A 21,417-nucleotide genomic window follows, 5' to 3' on the forward strand; every position below is an offset into this window, starting at 1 on the left:
TCCTCATTCTAATGCTCAGTTTGAAATTCAGCAAGCTCATCTAAATGCCTAAATGCATTGAGTTGCTTGCTGCCATGTGATTGGCTGATCCACGTGCCAATCAATTTTATTCCAACCAGTCACAACACATCCTAATTACATAACCATTCCGAACTTTTAAGCAGGGACTTCCCAGAAGTACTTAAGGCAGCCTCACTCCATGATGCAACTTTCCAATCAAATGTTAGTGTTTTTTTTTCCCCAAACCTGGCATTGCTGGTGGCATCCGCTCTGAGTTGCTTAACTGCTACCAACACCGGCTTGCCGTCCTGCTCTGGTAACGGTGCGCCCTCTCCCAGAAACTCAGCCAAACCCTCGGCCTCACACAAATGTACCTGAAAACAGCAATGCCAACAGACAAGAGAATGAACATATGTGAAGCATCATACTTAAACAACGTGAGAGCGAAAACACGCTTGCATGGGCTCCACTAACAACAAAAATACCAAATACCGTACTAATGCATTTTCATGTTATATTTTGATTGATTTAGTGAAAAATTGGAATAAATACTTTAATCATAGTACCCATATATACAATACCGTTCAAAAGTTTGGGGTCAGTATTTTTTTTTAAATACTTCAAATCATCAAGGATGCATTAAATTGATCAAAAGAGACAGTAAAGACATTTATGTTACAAAAGATTAATCAAAGAATCCTTAGAAAATTATCAGTTTCCACAAAATACTACGCAGCACAACTGTTTTCAGCATTGGTAATATTAATAAATCTGCCACCATAGTAACAGAATGAGGATCAACTGTGTTAAAAAAGTATCAGTAACACTATTACAAAAAAAAAAATCCTTGGCTCTCACTCTAGATTTCCAATGTTTTTCTTAATAAAGCCATACATTACAGTTATGCGTGGTCACTAATAACAGGGTTTTCTGGGAAACACTCAAACATTAGGCATTGCAGCACTGTTTGTATAAAACAAAGCATAAACAGTGTGCAAAAAGATTCCAACTAACTCAGAATAAAAGACAATCCAAGTGGCTCCAGAAGTGAGTCTACGAAACAACGACAGCGACTATAAAACCTCCTGCTGTGGTTCATCTAGACTCACCTCACCAAACTGGCCTTCTCCCAGTTTCTCTCTGAACAGCAGTCTCTCCCGAGGGAACTCGGCCACTGAAATGTCCTTCCGCGTCAGGGAATCCACGGTGAGGGCCGGAACGGCGTACATGTTGCTGCCGGTGACGCCCTGCAGGCTAATGATGTCAGTTTCAGCGTAGTGCGGCACGCTGCTCTGAAAGCACTGGTGTGGGGTGCACAGGGTAACGTCGGGTTCGGCATATCCTCCGCTACAGGCTACAGAGAGAACCAGACGTCAACATATCAGTAATTGTCATTTATATCAAGCCATTGTTTTCTGTTTTTATTTTGAGACACTTTACAATAAGGTTGCATTAGTTATCATTAGTTAATGCATAAAATAACATTAAAAACGATCACTATTATTATTTATTTTTTTACATATAATTTTTTTTTTTTTAATGTTAGTTAAAAAAATACAATTGTTCATTGTTTGTTCATGTTAGTTCAAATCCATTAAAGTGCCCCTATTGTGCTTTTTCAGATATTAGCTTTCATGTAGTGCAATGGAGTGACAAATGGAGCTATTGTCTCCTAAAAGAAAGAACTGATTCTGAACAGCCTCAAACGAGTCGTCAGTAATCCCAGTCTTACTTCCTGCACAAATCTAAGTAGGTTTGTAACATATTTGCATAATTCCAGCCTATGGTCTTCATTGGCTGCCCGCGAACAACGTCTACTTTGACCCGCCCTCAATCACTGTAGATGTAGCTGAGGCCTGGAAGAGTTTGGTTCACGTTGTCGACGTCAAGAAGTCATGTTTTCTGTGTAGCAAAAGCAAATCTACTTTGCTTCACTTCCAAAGGATGAGGACTAATAAGATTATAAGCATTAGTTTCCGACACGTGATGTAAGCGGTAGACCAATCACATCAGACTGGGCCATCTGACCAATCAGAGCAGAGTAGGCTCTCAGAAAGGAGGGGTTTAGAGAGACTGAATCCTTTATCGAACAGTTTCAGACACTGTGAGAAAAGAGGTAATGCTACAATGTATGTTATGAGAAAATTAAAGTGTTTATCATTTTGATCTTGGATGCATGTAAACCTATTGTAGAAGGACCTCCAAAACAAAATTAGGAACCTTTAAAATTGCATTACCTTTAATAAATGCTTTAGAAGTATTTGTCATTGTTAATTTATGTTGACTAATGCAGTTAACTAATATGTGACCCTGGATCACAAAACCAGTCATAAGTCGCACGGGTATATTTGAGGCAATAGCCAACAATTTGCCAACTTTTATGCCGAAAATCATTAGGATATTAAGTAAAGATCATGTTCCATGAAGATATTTTGTAAATTTCCTACCGTAAATATATAAAACATTCATTTTTGTGAGTGAATGCAGCACAATCGCGAACATAATTGGACAACTTTAAAGGCGATTTTCTCAATATTTAGATTTTTTTGCACCCTCAGATTCCAGATGTTCAAATAGTTTTATCTCAGCCAAATATTGTCCTATCCTAACAAACCATTAATCAATGGAAAGCTTATTTATTCAGTTTTCAGTTGATGTATGAATCTCAATTTCAAAAAAGTGACCCATGTGACTGGTTTTGTGGTCCAGGGTCACGTATTAGCAAATGAAACCTTATTGTAAAGTGTTACCATTCTGGCATATCCTTCATTTCATGCATCTCTTTATTAATGTCACCCTATTTATTTTCTTCATCATTGATTTGCAATATTTTAAATGCTGACAATCATGTCACTAGAGCTTTGTTGAGAGTAAGGGAAAGAGGAAGAGAGAGAAAGACAGAAAAAGCAGAAGATGAGAAGAGAGGAAAATGTCAACTTCAGTCATTTTATTTCAACCAAAACACTGAGGTGACTGGGTGCAAGAAACTGCAGGGTGTCACAACAGGAGCAAAGGAAAATCCAGCATCGATTCTTACCCTCGCAAAGTCCGTCAGTCTGGTAACAAGATCAGATGGAGTTCATAGACTGCGAGCAAAGGCTAAAGAACGCAAGACTAGAGGAGGAAGAAAGGAAAAAGTGCATTGGCAGGCAGCATGCAAAATTTCGAGGAAACAAGTGTCAACGAAACTAAGTTCATTTTAAAAGGGTAAAAGATAGAACGAGAGGTTAGTTTTAAAAAGGACATCATGGAGAGGTGTATTCAGTACTGGAAGTCTTCACAGTAGCTCTGGTCCAAAACCTACTAGGATACCTATCTGGGCATTATTGTTAGGATTCAAAGTTGAGCTCCTGACATGAAGGCTGCACCATTAGGCAACAAAATTATGCTTATAGTCTTATAATATTTGGCCAAATTACAAGGCAGCTTTGCATGCTTCCTAGACAATCCCAGACTGCGCCTCAAAATTAACATTAAAATCCAATTATGCAAATGATCCTCACATGTACACGTACTTGCACTACTGTTCAAACGTTTGGGGTGAATACGATTTTTTTTTTATTAAGCAAGGATCCATACAATTCATCAAAAGTGACAATTTGTATGTTACTTCAAATAAATGCTGTTCTTTTGCACTTTCTGTTCGTCAGAGTCCTGAAAAAATTTATCATGTTTTCAACAAAAAACATTATGCAGCACAACTGTTTTCAACATTTATAATAATAATAAATGTTTCTTGAGCAGCAAATCAGCATATTAGCATATCATGTGACACACTGAAGACTGGAGTAATGATGCTGAAAATTCAGCTTTGATCAGAGGAATAAATTACATTTTAAAACATATTACTATAGAAAACATTTATTTTAAACTGTAATAATATTTTACAATATCACTGTTTTCAAATAAACGTAGATGCAGCTTTGGTGAGAATGGGAGACTTCTTTCAAAAGCATTAAAAAATCCTGACCCCAAACTTTTGAACAGTAGTGTATATTAGCATCTGATTATTTCACAAATAAACGTAAAATTATACTTTTTTTAAGGCAATAGTTTTATATTGTGCCTTCCTTACATAATTTTATAATAATAAATAATAAATAAATAATGAATAAATAATTCCCAATGATTTAAGTGATCAGTTGCCCATTTACTGATGAACAATAGTGTTTGAGACAGAGCTAGTGTGTGTGTTCGTGTTTAACGGATGGTACCAGAAGCCTCCGCGCTTTGAGACAGCTCTGGAAGTTTGTTCCTGAGCGCAGCGGGATCCTGATACTGGGGGTCCAGAAGGAAGATCCTCTCGTAAGGGGGGTCGAGGGAGACGCGCGGGGGCACCGGGGGAGTCTGCAGGATTATAGTGTCACTGCTGGAGGACAAACGCACCGTCACCTCCTCCTCCAAAATACGCCTTGGAGCCTAAGAGAGAAAGAGAGAGAAAGATTGTGTTATCATATTTTCCCAAAATAAGTCGCACAGGGTCAAAATTGCATTGTTGAGAAAAAAAACTAAACAAAAGTCATGTTTTATTATTACATCCAGAAATAATGTAAAATACAGGTAAATAAATGAAACATTTACAAACCTTATAAACACTATGAATATGTATTTAAGTTTCCCTCACAACAAATCCTTTAAATTTAATGGTATTCAGAAAAGAACAGGAATGAAAAATAAGAAAAAAACAAACGTAAATTATAATGGCATTCATTATCAACAACATACCCAACACCAAGCAAACACGTTTATTTAAAGCATTTTATTTAATCACCGTTGTGTGGGAAATGCGCTATACAAATAAAATTGGGCTCAAGTACCTCTCTCATTCGGCATAAATTAATGTTTTGCATGCTTTATACAAGTCACTTTGTAATATGAACCACAGCAGGGGATAAAAAAATGCTACTTATATGCCCGGAAAACATGGGGGGGGGGGGGGGGGGTGTCACAACTTCTCAGAGACGCATCTTGAAATTCAGCTATGCTCATCCTTTCAGTAAGGTAGACCAAGGTACTTTACACTCCTCAAATATTACATGTATTGTTGAGCAGCTCTAAAATCTGTTGCATCAATACAAACACACACACACCTTTTCCAGGACTTTGCACACATATTGGCACCACAGAATCAGGAAGATGATCACCACCAGCAGGAGAATAATAGTCACCAAACAGCCAATCAGAATCGACGTACTGCCCTCTTCAGGAGATCCCGTCTTTGATGGCGTCGTCCGGTCCTCTGTCAAACACAGACGGTTTATTAAAGTTCAAGTGAAGTGTGTAGGACTAAAGTTAGTACAGTAGTCAGGTGTGTTCATTTAAAGTCAACAGGAAATGGGGTACGCAACCCATTTTACTTCCATAAAGTGACACATTTCCTCCATTTGTATTCATCGGAAACTTGCTGGATCACGAAAAACAATCTCTACATGATTTGGTTGAACGGACATTTAATTGTCTTTGAAATAACATGTATTAAGAAAGTAAACGGTCAAAAACGTGTCAAATTTAGTTTCATTTTCACAATACAAACACTGCAACGCCTTACCTGTTATTTGAGTAGTTTCTGATACTTTGCTGTTAACTTCATATGAAGGAGGGGTCAAAACTGGAGGCCTCTGGGTAGGAAGCACATTAGTTGCTGCAATGGAAAATAATTCAAACACAGGAAATCACTAAACCTCAAGTTACACCCACTTTAAAATACATTTATCACTCTAAATGTGAATAAGTAATTGGTCTCACTATGAGTGATGCACGCATTTCCAATAAGATGCTTTTGAAAGAAATGAATACTTTTTATTCAGCAAGGATGCATTAAAGTGAATAAAATGTCCAGTAAAGACATTTATAATGTTCGTATAAATGCTGTTCTTTTGAACTTTCTATTCTTCAAAGAAACCACAAAAAATGTATCATGACAGGACTGTTTTCAACATTAATAATAATAATTATTAGCAGCAAATCAGCATGAATGATTTCTGAAGGATCATGTGAAACTGAAGACAAGAGTAATGATGCTGAAAATTCAGCTTTGTGTGACAGTAATAAATTAAAATTGAAAATATATTCAAACAGAAAACGATTCTTTTAATTTGTTTCAAGCCTTGGTGAGCATAAAATACTTCTTTCAGAAACATAAAAATATCTCACCGACCCCAAATTTTTTAACGATGGTGTAAGTGGAAATTAATAAATTGGGAATGATGATATGAAAAGCATTTCACAGTTCTGGCTGAATTTTAATGAGGAAATACTGGGAATACCAGTGGGAGGGAGAGGTGAGCTGTTCTTATTTCATACCAGACTGAAATGAGATCTCGCTGAACATCATCCAATTGTCAGCAAAGTAGAAGCGGCAGCGCAGGGCCGTGGCCGACCTGTGCTTTAATGGGACGGTCACATAACGAGCGCTTGGGTTCCGGTCGTCTAGAACGGTGTGAAACTCCACCGGCTCTGCCTCCCACTCAGAAATCAGATGCAGTTTAAAAGCACAGGACACGGATGCGAAGATCTTCACACCCCGAGAGAACATGTTGTTACTGTGAACCTGTTAAAGAGAGGATAAACAAGCATCATTAACATCTGAAGCCTTTTCTTTGTTCACTATAAATAAAGCTTCATAGTACTACAATATGCACCATTTAAAGTCAACATAAGTGACATTTACAACTCATTTTTCTTTCAAAAGTGGACATTATGTTCAGTTTCCAGACCCCTTGTGGACTATTTACTTTCTATTCATCAAAGAATCCAGAAAAAAAAAGTACCATTATGTACAAACGCAGCATAAGAGACTTCTTTCAAAAACATTACAAAAATGTTACTGACCCCAAACTTTTGGATGGTTGTGTATACAAGTAAATCTTAAGTAAATAAGATCAACTCTGATTTCATTCTAACTTTAAGATACATAGAAACTAAAACAAAGTGACCAGGCTTCAATAAACATATGATTTCTTATATAAAATCATTACTTCAACACTGTAAAAAGTGAATAGTTGGATCAACTTAAAAAAATTACTTCAATTGGTAACACCTAAATAAATTAAGTTTTCTCAACTTAAATTATCGTGAAAAACGTGATAATTTAAGTTGAGAAAACTTAATTTATTTAGGTGTTACCAATTGAAGTAATTTTTTTAAGTTGATCCAACTATTCACTTTTTACAGTGAAGATTAAGCACTTAAACCCCCCAGTCCACAGACACTGACACTATTATGGCAAACAATCCAGCCCCAACATGCAATTATGTTTTATTATGTGTGAAATATGATGTATAATTAGTGCTACATTAAAGCTGTCATTCAACAAACACTTCAAAGCGCATCAACTTCAAATTATACACATTACAGATGTAACCCAGAACACATGCACATTTTAGGTTCGGTACAAGTTCTATCAGTGTTAGTGGCTGAATGTCAATTACAATAGAAAATAATTATGTTCATAAATGAAAAACATTGTCAATAGTGTTTCAAGAGCAAGATATTAAATATTATACACTACTATTCAAAAGTTTAGGGTCAGTAGGATTTCTTTTAAAAGAAATTATTTTATTCAACAAGGATGCATTAAAAATTGATCAAAAGTAACAGTAAAGATTATTATAATGTATTATAATGTTTCTGAAGGTGGGCAATAGGATCAAATCCTTATTTCATGATATGATCATTTTTAATTCATTATAACAATGTATAAATCAAATAGTTATTTTTATTATATAAAAAAGAACAAAGAAGCAAATTACAAACAATAGGAAAAAATGATAGCGATACAAATTAAAATACGTTTTTCAGGTACAGTAGGTTTATTTAACATGTATACATTTATTTAACATCTTTTGTTGTTTGATTAACATTAACGACACAGACAGGTATTTTAGGCTTATGTCACTTTAAGGCCGAATGCTTAGATCTAATATACTGACACATATTTGGTTTTCACTGAGCTGTTTACATTCACTTAAGCCATAACCGACTGTATTTACTTGAGATACTCCACATGATTGGCATTTTGACAACTGCGTCTGTATTGACCATTCAGGCGCAAAGAGAAGTGAATTCGGGACTGCGCTCTGTCTAAGAAAGCTACGCGATACCACATTAAGTTATTTCTGTCACAACTTACAGCACATAATAACTTGATAAACTCTTTTTGAAGATCCTAGTTAAATGCACACGCTTCTTTGACGTCTTTGCGTCTGACTTGATATCCCGCCTTCACTAACTGCAAGTTAAATTGATAACAAATTGTGTTTGGATGGTAATTTTGTTCTCAAAAATATACTGTGACGAGATTGGCAACCTTTTATTAGGCTATTCTCGGGTTACAGAAGACTGGTACTCTGTTTCAGGATCACCTAGCAAAGACAATTTAGGAAAGAAGAAAATACGGAATAAAAACTATTTTTCAATAAGTCTAGCTGAAATACGGGATTGTCCCAGGGAATACAGGACAGTCCCGGGGAAAACGGGACGTCTGGTCAGCATACTGTCGTTAACGTGTGCCTAGTGTGATGAAAGTGCTTACTTCATGCTGACCTTGTCTGAGCAAGTTATATAGAATAAATTAACACCGATGTTTAAGTTAAAAACATTTATTTTTGTGTTCACGAATACCAGAGGACTTTTGCATAATCAAAGATTCATTGACTAAGAAAAGTGGCTCCGAAAATACAATTTAGAATAATAAACTGGTTTTTACTAAATCCTTAATTAAATTTTTCATTAAGTACAAGCTTTACATTCAGCTTTAACACGTTGGTCCGGTTTACTTCCTTTAGTGCCTCACTGTAATCACCACAGCTCTTCCTCCACTCTCACCTTCATAGAGGTGAAGTTTCGTTGTCTGTCAAACTGGAACTCCATCTCTACAAATCCAGGGCCCAAGCTGTCGTTCCTCCAGCCCACGTAGTCATATCCGGGCCACAACCGGTACTGCCTTCTCTGTGCAAAGTCATCCTGACCAATCACACCATCCGTCAGCTGACCCAGCCCCCTAGACAGCTTCCTGTGGGACGAGAATGACAGGAAGCACTTAGCTCTGGGCGACGAGTGATTAGCATTGATTGTAGAACTTAAAAACAATCTTGATTGTTCTGCCAAAGAATGACCCTGAAAACTCCACAACTCCAAAGGTGGCAAGAGGATGCAAAATCAATGTGAAGAAACAGACGACCTCCAAACTATGTATATAAAGCTTTTTAAAAAAAGGATTGTTCACCCATCAGCATTTACACATGTGTTTCCAAACCTGTTGGACATTCTTTCTTCAAATCATTTAACATTGGAATATCCGTTTTTTTTTATTATTATTGAAATGTAATCGACCGATATTAGACATTTAACTGATTTTTAATGTCTTTGAAAGAAATCTCTTCTGTTCACCGAGGCTGCATTTATCTGATCAACAATAAACTAAAAACAGCAATATTGTGAAAAATTATTATAATTTAAAATAGCTGTTTTCTATTTTAATATATTTTAAAAAGTAATTTATTCCTGTGACCAAAGCTGAATTTTCAGCATCATTACTCCAGTCTTCAGTGTCACATGATCCTTCAGAAATCATTCTAATATGCTGATTTGCTGCTCAAGAAACATTTCTGATTATTATCAATGTTGAAAACAGTGGTGCTGCTTAATATTTTTGTGAAAACCGTGATCATTTGTAACAGGATTCTTTGATGAATAAAAAAGTTCAAAAGAACAGCATTGCATTTAATGCATCCTTGCTGAATAAAAGTATTTAAAAAACAAAACAAAATGCACTAACCACAAATTTATTTCTATTATTTTATATTTAGATTACTTTTCCCATCAACTAAAACACGCTTAAAATTAATCTGTAAAAACACCAATAGTTTAACAACACCGTTAAACATAATGTTTAGCAAATCTCAAAATTAATACTAATTTATCATTCTGAACATTATAATGATGTGATGCCTAAATGTACTTAATAGTCATTTAAAATGTTTCCATGATTTATATTTATTTAGACAAAAAAGTATAGAATTTTAATATCAACTCTTTTTAAAATACATTTTAATTTATCGATTATAGCCATAACATGATATAAATATTTATGGGCTAATCAGTATTGGCCAGACTTTTAACATCAGTGCATTCCTAACAGCTAAACATATAGCATTAGATTAGACGTTCACCTGCGTTCCAGGGCCCCGTCGTACGTGGAGTCATTGAGCGGTGTGATGGGATACCCAGGAGCCATCATGGTCTGGCCCTCTGGAGAGCTGTACGCCGTCAGGCCATCTGCACTCCAGGAGGAAGACAAACAGAGAAGTCCCAAACTTCAATATTGCTTTAGCTCTAGAATGTAATTACTCATTTCTCTTGGCTCACATTTAAGGCACTAGAGCAATTGAGTTCAAATGAAACTAACTTGCTGCAAATCAGACACTAGGGGGCAAATCTACACGGACCACAGCTGCTCGAACGTGACTGCCAAAACGATCTGCTTCAGTCTGTAGCCCATATGTAAGTATGAAACTGAATTAGCATGAACCGCATGAGATCATGCATAACTCACGTCTATAAGCTTGTGCACAATCGGATTATAATAGTTTGTCAAAATGTATAAATGTAGCCATTCGGCAGCTTAAAGGGATAGTTCACCCAAAAATGAAACTTCTGTCATCATTTAATCACCCTCATGCCATTTTAAATAGACTTTCGATCTTCGGAATACGAATGAAGATATTTTTAATGAGAGATTTCTGCCTCTCCATTGACAGTCTATTCACCCAAAACTCTGACAGTTCAAAACTCAGATCGTAAAATAAATCCAGATGAATGGAACGATTTAATCCAAGTCTTCTGAAGAGACACGATTGCTTTATATGATGAACAGATGTCATTTACAGTTTTTTTTTTTTTTTTTTTATATTGGTTTGATTTTTGCCTTTTTTTATTGTGACAGGACAGTATAGAGTGGACAGGAAGCAAGGTAGGAGAGAGACGGGGGACGGGATCGGGAAAGGTCCACGAGCCGGGACTCGAACTTGGGCTGCCCGAGTGCAACGGCGCTACATGTTGGCGCGCTGACCACGAGGCCATCGGCGCCGACAGATTTCATTTACAGTTTTATTCACATATAAACCTTGATGAGCAAACGTAAATAGAAGCTCAGCTAAACCTGCTTGACACACAAGAATGAACCTCATTGGTTCCTGCTGAAGCTCAAACGTGCTGCGTAACACGAGAATGAACCTCAATGGTTTTCGTGACCAAAATACAGTGGTGCAGGTTTGACGTCAGAACCAGGAAGACTAATTCGCCACTGGTTCCCTCGAGATTTTCCTATGGGGTTTTATTTATGAGTAATAAAGTCTGTAGTAAACATAACTTGACGATACTTTGACGTTTCGTTCTACAGCGTAAACTGCACACCCATAATGAAAATGCCATTTTGAAGCAGTTATGTTTATTTTTGAAAACATATGCTTCAAGTAAGTAACTAGATAAGACATATTGGGTTGTGAGTGTGTGCAGTTTAAGTTGTAGAACAAAACGTCAAAGCATCGTCAAGTTATGTTTACTACAGGCTTTATTTGACTCATAAATTAGAAAAATAGGTGAACTAACCCTTTAATAGAAGGCACTGATAAATAAAATGATATTTGTAATTTTTTTTTATAATTATATTTGATTAAAGCTACACTGTGTAAGATTTTCTCCCATCTAGCGGTGAAATTGTATATGACTACCAACTGAATATTACTTTCTAGCCCCTCCCATTCCGAGGGCGTTTTAACTCCTACGGTGGCCGTATTATTTCAAATCTGCTGGCAGTCGTGAGTAATCTCCCTCTCGCATTCGTCACGGCGCGACTGAGTGTAAAAACGCGAAAGGCGAAGCTTGAATTTCCAGGTATGTCCCTCTTTGGCTAATGTATTTTTAAGATGGAGGCGCAACATGGCTGCCGCCATTCGAGCGACTCGCTCGTATGTATTCTAAATGGCAGATTCTACGCTTACGAGAATACTTGATTAGTTGGTAGAAGTAATTACACATTAATGAGCACATATCATTTTGAAAGAACAAAGGTTTTTTGCAAATAATCAACTTAAATTACACAGTGTAGCTTTAATTATGGGTAATTTTCATGACTCACCCTGCCAGGCACATCCAAACAGCTCTACTCTCATACACACTGTGTGTACGGCATCCGTGACAGGAATCAAGCGCAAGAACCGAGTGATGATGGGAGGATGGAGGTCTCTCACCACAGAGTCGTAGGTGTTTATATTGCCCATTATAATCTGGAGTACAGAAGAAATTAGTTAAACAATAAGGTACAAGACATTGTGGTATATATTATGAACATGCTGTGCATCCGAAACCGCATACTGTATAGTAGATACTACATTTGGTTTGAAATTGGCTTTACAATCATTAAAAAAGTGTTTCTATTCTAAATAGTAAGTGTGTAGTATGAACGAAATTCAGATTTAGTACATCCGCCATGTTATCACTGTCATGTGACTAGTGGCATCTGTTCACTGTCTGCCATTTACAAATCCTCTCCCGTGGCCTCATGGGATAGTAAAGTGTCCACTGAATCAAACTCGCTTTGCTTACATGACAACATTTACATCCAAACATAATTTATGCATAAGCTTTACTATTCAATAAACAAAATAGTGTGAGAATAGAATTACTATGATTATTGGTTACTTTGATGAAATACTGCACATACAGTATAATGCACTATACACACTACTTTTTGCCAAAAAAGAAAAAATTTATTCTGGATGGATGCATTTAATTGATCAAAAGTGACAGTAAAGGCATTTTTAATGTTTATTTATAATCTATTTCTGTTCAATCCTGAATAGAATCAAATCAAAGAATTATTCCTATCAAAGAATATTGGAAAAAAATGCATCACGGTTTCCCCAAATAATGGCTTCTGAAAATTCAGCTTTGTTATCCGGTAAGAAATTGCATTTTAAAACATTAAAAAATTTTAATGCTGTTTTTACTGTATTTTACATCAAATACATGAAGCCTTGGTGAGCAGAAGAGACTTTTTTCAAAACCTTTTAAAAAATCTTACCGACCCCAAACTTTAGACCAGTAGTGTATAGCATAACTGCTTTCTGATATAACCTATACATTTTCTAATATTAGTGTAGTACCAAAACTTCAGTTCATTCAGATCTTTTATATCAAATCTGATTATATAGTACCTCATTATAGTATCTATAAAATACACCCTTGTCTTTCCTACCTCACTGCCAAGGCGGTTTCTCCAGGAGATCCAGCGGCGTCCATCGCGACTGTACTCCAGACGGTACTTGTGTGCATACTCGTTGCCGGAGTTGCGTGCATAGCGACCCTGCGTAGCAACCACGGTGAGGAAGATGAGCTGACGAAGGTCAAGCTGAAGATACTGAACATCTGAGGGCTGCAGTTGACCAGCAGGACACCAGGCGCCGTCCCCTTCCTCACGGTTTAACCTGATTCAACAACACACAGATGCAAATGAGCTTTATTTAAAGAGGTCAGATCATGAGGAAAGAAATTTTATCCTGATCTTTTGCAATAAATGAGCTTGATGCAATATAAAAACAGTCCCCAGCTTTATTTACTACTAGAGCTGCACAATATTCGAGAAAATATTGTGATGTGAAAAAATACAGGAAGTTTCACCAGATGACATGAATAGCTCTATTTGGAATGATAGTGAGTTGGGCGATTTTATTGTGACCGCAAAAATAAATAAATGTTTTGATAGTCATGATAGTTATGATAGTCTTGATAGTATTTTCTTCCTTATTGTGACGTTTATCTAAGTGAAACAGGTTCTCGGACAAGAAAAAAAAAGTAGTGCAGGGCTTGATTTTGTCGATGGGGAATTGAATGGATTTTTGTGGTTTGCTATTGGTGGATCTCATGTGAGTGACAGGTTGTCCCGCCCTCGTGCCAGTAAACACATCATCAGAGAAGAGAAGAGATGACGCTGCAAGAGGAAGGGAGGGACGTCATTTTGATTAAAGATTACGAGGGCACATGAAGAATTGAATAATGGAGAACTGTCCATTTTGATTTCATGGGGACTAAGTACGAAATCCTTTTAGGGCTGAACGATTTAGGAAAAACTTGAACAACTTAGGTGTTCATACCTGGGTTTACTCTTTACAAGAACCATTAAAAAAACTCTTTCCACTTGAGTTTTAAAGGATAACTGTCGAAAAACTGCTTTTTGTGAATCTACCCGAGTCAAACTTTCGTGTAAAAGCATAATTAGGATGGAAATGCCACTTTTAGGTTTGACCGTATTTTCATTTTCGGTTAAATTGCCTTTTGAATGGGAGTGAATGGGGCAAGACTATGATAGCATAAAAAAAAAAACTATTTTTAAAACACTAAGAAGGCTCGACACAACATGAAACTTTGCTCTAAGTATCACCAGGGGCTCTACACATGAACTCGAGCATTGAGAACATTGTTTGTGTACAACTCACTATAGCTGTGTCCTATGGAAGCTTGTTTCCGCCACTGAATAAAACATTTTAAAAGATAATTGCGACTTTTTATCTCACAATTGCGAGTTTACATCTCGCAATTCTGACTTTATTTCTCAGAATTGCGAGATATAAAGTCAGAATTGCGTGTTTTAAAGTCGCAATTGCGTGTTATAAAGTCAGAATTCTGAGATATAAAGTCAGAATTGCGTATTATAAAGTCAGAATTCTGACTTTTTTTCTCGCAATTGCGACTTTATATCACGCAATTCTGACTTTATATCTCAGCATTCTGACTTTATATCTCAGAATTCTGACTTTATATCACGCAATTGGGAGATATAAAGTCAGAATTGCATGATATAAAGTCGCAATTGCGTGTTATAAAGTCAGAATTGTGAGATATAAACTATTCTGAGGTAAAAAAAAAAAAAAAGTCCGTCTTTTTTTCCCCCCTTAGAATTGGACTTTATATCTCACAATTCTGAGAAAATATGTCAGAATTGCGAGATATAAACTCGCAATTATGTGTTATAAAGTCAGAATTGCGTGATATAAAGTCAGAATTCTGAGATATAAAGTCAGAATTGCGTGATATAAAGTCGCAATTGCGAGAAAAAAAGTCAGAATTCTGACTTTATAAGACGCAATTGCGACTTTATATCTCGCAATTCTGACTTTATATCTCAGAATTCTGACTTTATATCACGCAATTCTGACTTTATATCTCAGAATTCTGACTTTATTTCATGCAATTCTGACTTTATATCTCGCAATTCTGAGAAATAAAGTCAGAATTGCGAGATGTAAACTCGCAATTGTGAGATAAAAAGTCGCAATTATCTTTTTTTTTTATTATTTTGTGGCGGAAACAAGCTTCCATAGTGTCCACCGGCATTTTGTCAGTCAAAAATAGTCGATCTCCGAATGCAACGTAACAGGGAGGAGAGTAAAGATGGAAAGCACCTAAAGCTTAGCTCCATATAAATTCACGGATAATTAGTTTTTTTGTCGTCAGTGAAAATCAATATTGACCTTGTATTTGAAAAAGAATGCTAAAAATATATTTTAATCAAAATAATATCTATATTGTAATAACACTATTGTACAGTAATTAAAAAAAAACGAGTAATAAAATAAATTTTATTTTTACTATGATAACAGTAATAATATTTACACCTTAATTTTATAATTTTCAAACAGTCTACCATCAAGATTTTATTTTGACGGTTTGCTGGCAAGTTAATAAACACACTGCTAGTTTCACAGTGAAGTAACGGTACGTTCATTTACACGCGTGCAGCTCACAGCATCTCAGAACGGCTTGTATCGTGCAGCCCTACACACTTTCTACTACACTTCTGCACTTCAGTGTAGTCTGTCATATGTACATTACCTTGCATACTGAGGGCCTGTGGTTTCATACCACTGGCTGGAGGCAGTGATGTCGTCGTTTTTGATCCTCCCGTCCTCCATGCCGAGAGGGTAACGACAGTGAGCTGAAGGACACCATGAGAAAGTGAATGTTTTGGTCCTGTCTGTACGGATGCATATGTTTGTGTCGGTGTGCATGTAACATTACCTGGGTCTATCTGGCCATTGATGTTCGTTTGTAAGATGGCCAGCAGCAGATAAAGCAGCATAGTGAGACCTCAGAGTCTGCCAACAGACCGGAGTGCAGACTACATCTCTGAAGAACACAAACAAACAACAGTAATGTACCATCTACTAATGTTCCAGTCAATATAACTGTCACAAGAAGTGAAAGAGAAAATGCTGAATTGTACATGAAAGTGAAAATAAATAAATTAAAAGTCCCGCCTTTTTACAGTCAATAAAATTCAAATTAATTTTACACACATTGAAAATTTTAAATTAAACACATTGAAACCTTTTGTAAACCAAAATATTTAAAAATGAAAATACCTACAAGACTCATATTCTTTAAACATACACTACCATTAAAAAGTTTGGGGTCAGCTTTTAAAAAAGAAAAAGAAAATAAATTAATACTTTTATTCAGAAAGGACACATTCAACTGATTAATTGAAAATAACTGTTTTCAACATTGATAATAATAATAATAAAAAATGTTTGTTGAGCAGCAAATCATCATATTAGAAGGATCATGTGACACTGAAGACTGGAGTAATGATGCTGAAAATTCAGCTTTGCATCACAGGAATAAATCACACTTTAAAATATAATAAAATAGAAAACAGTTCTTTTGAATTGTAATAATATTTCACAATTTTACTGTTTTTTTCTGTATTTTTGATCAAATAAATGCAGCATTGGGGAGCATGAGACACTGATTTTCTGTGCTTGTGTTTTTTCTTGTACACCATTTGATGTTGAAAACAACATGTTTAGAACATGTCAGAGAACCGACTATAAATTCAACAAATCGGCACCCTGATGCTCTCATGCAGGGCGCAGCTGCACAATCCTCTGGGTTTTCCGAGTCCTGTGGGAACCCACAGGTCATATTAGCATCACTGCTATGCTAACTATGCAAACTATGCCAGAGCAGATGTGGCCGGGAATGACTGAGAATTCCAGCTCATACAGGGTGGGACTCTCAATAATGATGAATAAAAGAGGCTCTTTCTTAAAACACACAGAATCACTGACACTCCAATTGTAAAAACAAGAACTGTTACATAACATACCATGCCATTATTGAGACTGCACATAAAATGTGAACAATAATGTTTTATTGCCAGCAGTTACTCATGCATGCCATATTATTGTGCATTTTCTGAATAAAAGTTTGTTTGATTAAACTTTTTTAAAATTTATATATATTATATTATATATAGGGTGGATTCTGATTGGCTGTCAAGGGTTTTATCTTTCATCGGCTCTGAAAGTGATTCCAACGATATCATTTCTTTGTGCCTTTGTCGTTATAGTTGTGATGTAGACTCTGCTATACTTTTATATTTTTAGACAATTTTTAGAACTCTATCTTTATTGTTATCATTATAGTCAGGGCCTGAATTTCATTTTGGAAATTGGGGGGGAAATCCCCCCTTAGGTGATTCTTATGGGGGGGGATTTTTAATTTGAGGGGGGAGTTTAGACTTTTTTTTTTAATTACATTTATCTCGCCTATGTATGATTACTCATTGCATTTTTACAATGGGGTAATTTTGTTCTAAAGAATTTACACAACTCAAGGAAGCTTGATTTCAATCTTTGAATTAAATTGAAAAAAAGTAGCACATACCAATAAAGAGAAAAAAAGAGAAAAGTTTTTGCTTAGGTCTAAAACTAGTATTCAGAAATACTACAGAGACTGAATAAAGTAATCAAATGTAAAATAACACTGGGTAGTATTTTAGTCCTGACTAAATTAAATACATTGGCTATTAATCCTGATTCCTTAAAATGAAAGCTATGTTTTGTTGTTTTGAAAACCAAATTAATCACAGACACATATGGCTGCTGTCCCTTTAAGAGCTAGTGCACGGATCCTGTTTTCATTATACGGTCACGTGCGCTTTATGCTTATTTAAGACATAACCGACTGTGTTTAGAGGATACTCAAGACCGAAATTGACATAATTTTCTTATGTTTTTGACTGTTAAAGCGATGTAATCCACGAAAAATAACTTTTGTTACCCGCGAGCTGTGTGTGAGGCGGTTTTACTCTATGTATGTGTGCAGAGAAAAAATATCTCTCAGACAGCGCGCAAGTAGCTACCGAATATGGGAAGCCAAACAAACCAAAAGTGGGACGAGACAGCAGGGGTTTACAGAGCTCGCGCCGCGCTGACATGTCATCTGCGTTTGCAAATAAATGTACAATAAAGAAACCCCTCCTTCCTTACAAAAAAATGGTTCTCTGCTGAAGTTTAGGAGTTTTTCCCTACACAAAGACAAAGAAGAAGAAACACAAGATGAAATGCATACATTTCTTATGTTTATTATCTTTAATAGTGTTAGTAAAGAGTAGTGTTGTGCGTTGATACTTTGAAGAACTGCACATATAGAGGCTACGGAAAGAGCTGTACAAAGCAGAAACTTCAATGACTTTCAATCAGGGGCGATTCTAGGATTTTTTCAACTGGGGGGCACAAGAGGGGCCACAATTAATACAGTGAGTGGGGCCAATCTTATGTTGTGTTTATATGTAAAACTGTTGAGATTTTTAATGGCATTTATTCAATGCTGTAAATAAGAACAGTCAAATTCAATTTGTATTAACTTTTCGCTGTTCAGAAGTGAAAAACTGTAATAAATACAAGAATCCAATCTGTGAATATAGAACTCACAAAAATAATAAAACTCAACATTAGGTTAAATATAAACTTTACACAAATCCTCACAACCTTAAATGCTTGGGCAAAAATAAATAAATAGAACAGCCTAATTTATACAAATGCATAAGTATGTTATTCATATAATAAATGCACAATTAATTAATATAACTTTAATAATTAAATACAACAATAATAACTTGTATCCACATCCTATTAAATTTGCATAGCAGCATTTGCATTGATGAATAGACAAAATCTAAATATGCCAGGGCTAATTAGCCTTGTGCATATGATTGTACTATATCCATACTTTCTGTTAGAGGTATTGTACAGCTCTTTCGGTAGCCTCTATACATAGGCCTATGTGCAGTTCTTCAAAGTATCGACGCACAACACTAGGCCTACTCTTTACTAACACTATTAACAGAGGTGGACAGTAACAAAGTAAATTTACTTGAGTACTGTACTTAAGTACACTTTTTGAGTATCTGTACTTTACTTGAGTATTATTTTTTATGGAAACTTTTTACTTTAACTTCACTACATTTGAAAGACAAATATCGTACTTTTTACTCCACTACAATTCTGTCATGGTCCTTGAGTAGAAAGTAACATCAGTCAGTGGATGATTTTGGTTGCAGGGGTTGCATTTTGGTTGGAAATGAAAGTCGGGTTGACGTCAGAACCCTGCATCTGATTGACATCAGAACCTGACGTCAGATTGACGTTGGATATTGATTGAAAAATAAAAGTCGGGTCGACGTCAGAACCCGACTGATGTTGGTTTCTGACGTCAACCCTATTTTCATTTTCAACCACAATACAACGTCTGTCCAATGTTGGAGATCAACGTCAATCTGACATTGGATTCTGACATAAACCTGATTTTCATTTTAAACGTTGGGTTTGGTCTTCTAAATGCGAATTTTGTCACTTTTTTGGAGCACACTAGCTTATAGATAATATTACCTTACCTTATAGGTAAGGCTAACATATTCACACTAAAAGCCAAAAAACTTTAAATAGGGCAATATTTTAGGAAACAGCCATTTGGGTGTCCGAAACCATTGTGGACGTTATTGAGTGAACTTATTCAATCTCATATTCAATCCCACTACTGGAGCTGTGTTCTAGAAATAAATTTGATATTGATATGAGGGTAGGCAGGCATAGATTCAGATGCATACGGTACTTTAAGTTTTACATACAACAATGCAACAATAATAAAACAATGCATTAACATTTACTTTTTACTTTTGATACTTAAGTATTTTTAAAAACGAGTACTTCTGTACTTTTACTTAAGTAAAAATAGGTCTTTACAACTTTTACTTGTAACAGAGTAATATTTGACCAGTAGTATCTATACTTTCACTCAAGTAAGGAAGTTGTGTACTTCGTCCACCTCTGACTATTAAAGATAATAAACATAAGAAATGTATGCATTTCATCTTGTCTTTCTTCTTCTTTGTCTTTGTGTAGGGAAAAACTCCTAAACTTCAGCAGAGAACCATTTTTTTGTAAGGAAGGAGGGGTTTCTTTGTACATTTATTTGCATGTATGGTTTGCGCTGCGCTGTTTAAATTGGTCAGCGCAGCGCTGGTGAGGATTGTTCGCGCCGCGCTGCCCATTGGGTGTCGCTAGGAAACACGTCCGCGCTGCGCTGACGAATCGGCCGCGCGGCTCGGACCATTGAACCGCGCAGATGACATGTCAGCGCGGCGCGAGCTCTGTAAACCCCCGCTGTCTCGTCCCACTTTTGGTTTGTTTGGCTTCCCATAACCGAAGAGTTTAAAATCGCGTGAATGATTAAACTGGTGAGACTTAAAAAGACGTGCAAATGGTAAACTTTAGTTACTCGTGATGCAATGCTGGCCCGATTATGCAAGTGACAATTCCGTGTATCCCGACTCCCGAAAAGCGAGAGTATCGCTGCCTGCTGCGCGCTTAACGATTGCCTTGTGTAACCCATTTTGAGAGACGAGAGATAGAAGACGCAGCGCCGCTGAATCACTCACGCTGTTTGTGAAATTGCGTCTCGCAGACAGTTTTAAAATGACTGATTTGATTTTATAATCTGTGTGGATTCATTTACTAATACAACCTACATGCTAAAGTGAATCAATGTTTGCGGGAATTTCCCGCATTATAAATGGGAGACCTGCGGGAATGATAAAAAATATGCGCAATACCCGCAATCCCGCGCCGAAATTCAAGCCCTGATAGTTATCATTCTTGGTGTGAAATGGCCTTTATTATTGGCCACGAATCACACAATATATTTGAAACAGTCAAATAGTTTTCATCCAAAACTTTCATGTGAACTTAAAATATTTCCCTATCATTAATAATAAAGAGCAAACATCACTATTATTGCTCATTTTTAGGAGCGAGAGCTTTAGACCAACCGCTAACCCTATCATTATTAGTAGAATTAAAGTAAAGGGATAGTTCACCCAAAAATAAAAATTCTGTCATAATTTACTCGCCCTCATGTCATTCCAAACCCATAACATTTTTGTTCATCTTCAGAACACAAATGAAGATCTTTTTCATGAAATCAGAGAGATGATTTCTGTCCCTCCATTGACAGCTACTCAACTGACACTTTGACACTTAGAAAAGTTCATAAAGAGATCGTAAAACTAATCCA

At 36.2% G+C, this 21,417-nt stretch overlaps 1 protein-coding gene across 1 annotated transcript in view; it reads right to left on the minus strand.

Moving 5' to 3' along the window:
- The window catches only part of ddr2l (discoidin domain receptor family, member 2, like), a 36,957-nt gene that overhangs the window by 6,165 nt on the left and 9,375 nt on the right, over positions 1-21,417 (minus strand). Inside the window, exons 2-13 of the mRNA XM_081365021.1 lie at positions 16,078-16,185; positions 15,892-15,994; positions 13,259-13,487; positions 12,140-12,287; positions 10,173-10,278; positions 8,827-9,013; positions 6,304-6,550; positions 5,549-5,641; positions 5,091-5,239; positions 4,215-4,419; positions 1,110-1,354; positions 247-374 (exon numbers count right to left, since the gene is read on the minus strand). Of these exons, the coding sequence (XP_081221147.1) occupies positions 247-374; positions 1,110-1,354; positions 4,215-4,419; positions 5,091-5,239; positions 5,549-5,641; positions 6,304-6,550; positions 8,827-9,013; positions 10,173-10,278; positions 12,140-12,287; positions 13,259-13,487; positions 15,892-15,994; positions 16,078-16,138 (1,901 nt within the window). The 5' untranslated portion in view covers positions 16,139-16,185. The remainder of the gene's footprint in view (positions 1-246; positions 375-1,109; positions 1,355-4,214; positions 4,420-5,090; positions 5,240-5,548; positions 5,642-6,303; positions 6,551-8,826; positions 9,014-10,172; positions 10,279-12,139; positions 12,288-13,258; positions 13,488-15,891; positions 15,995-16,077; positions 16,186-21,417) is intronic.

This window comes from Scardinius erythrophthalmus (assembly GCF_964197995.2).
Source record: "Scardinius erythrophthalmus genome assembly, chromosome: 5".
Classification (NCBI taxonomy): Eukaryota; Metazoa; Chordata; class Actinopteri; order Cypriniformes; family Leuciscidae; genus Scardinius; species Scardinius erythrophthalmus.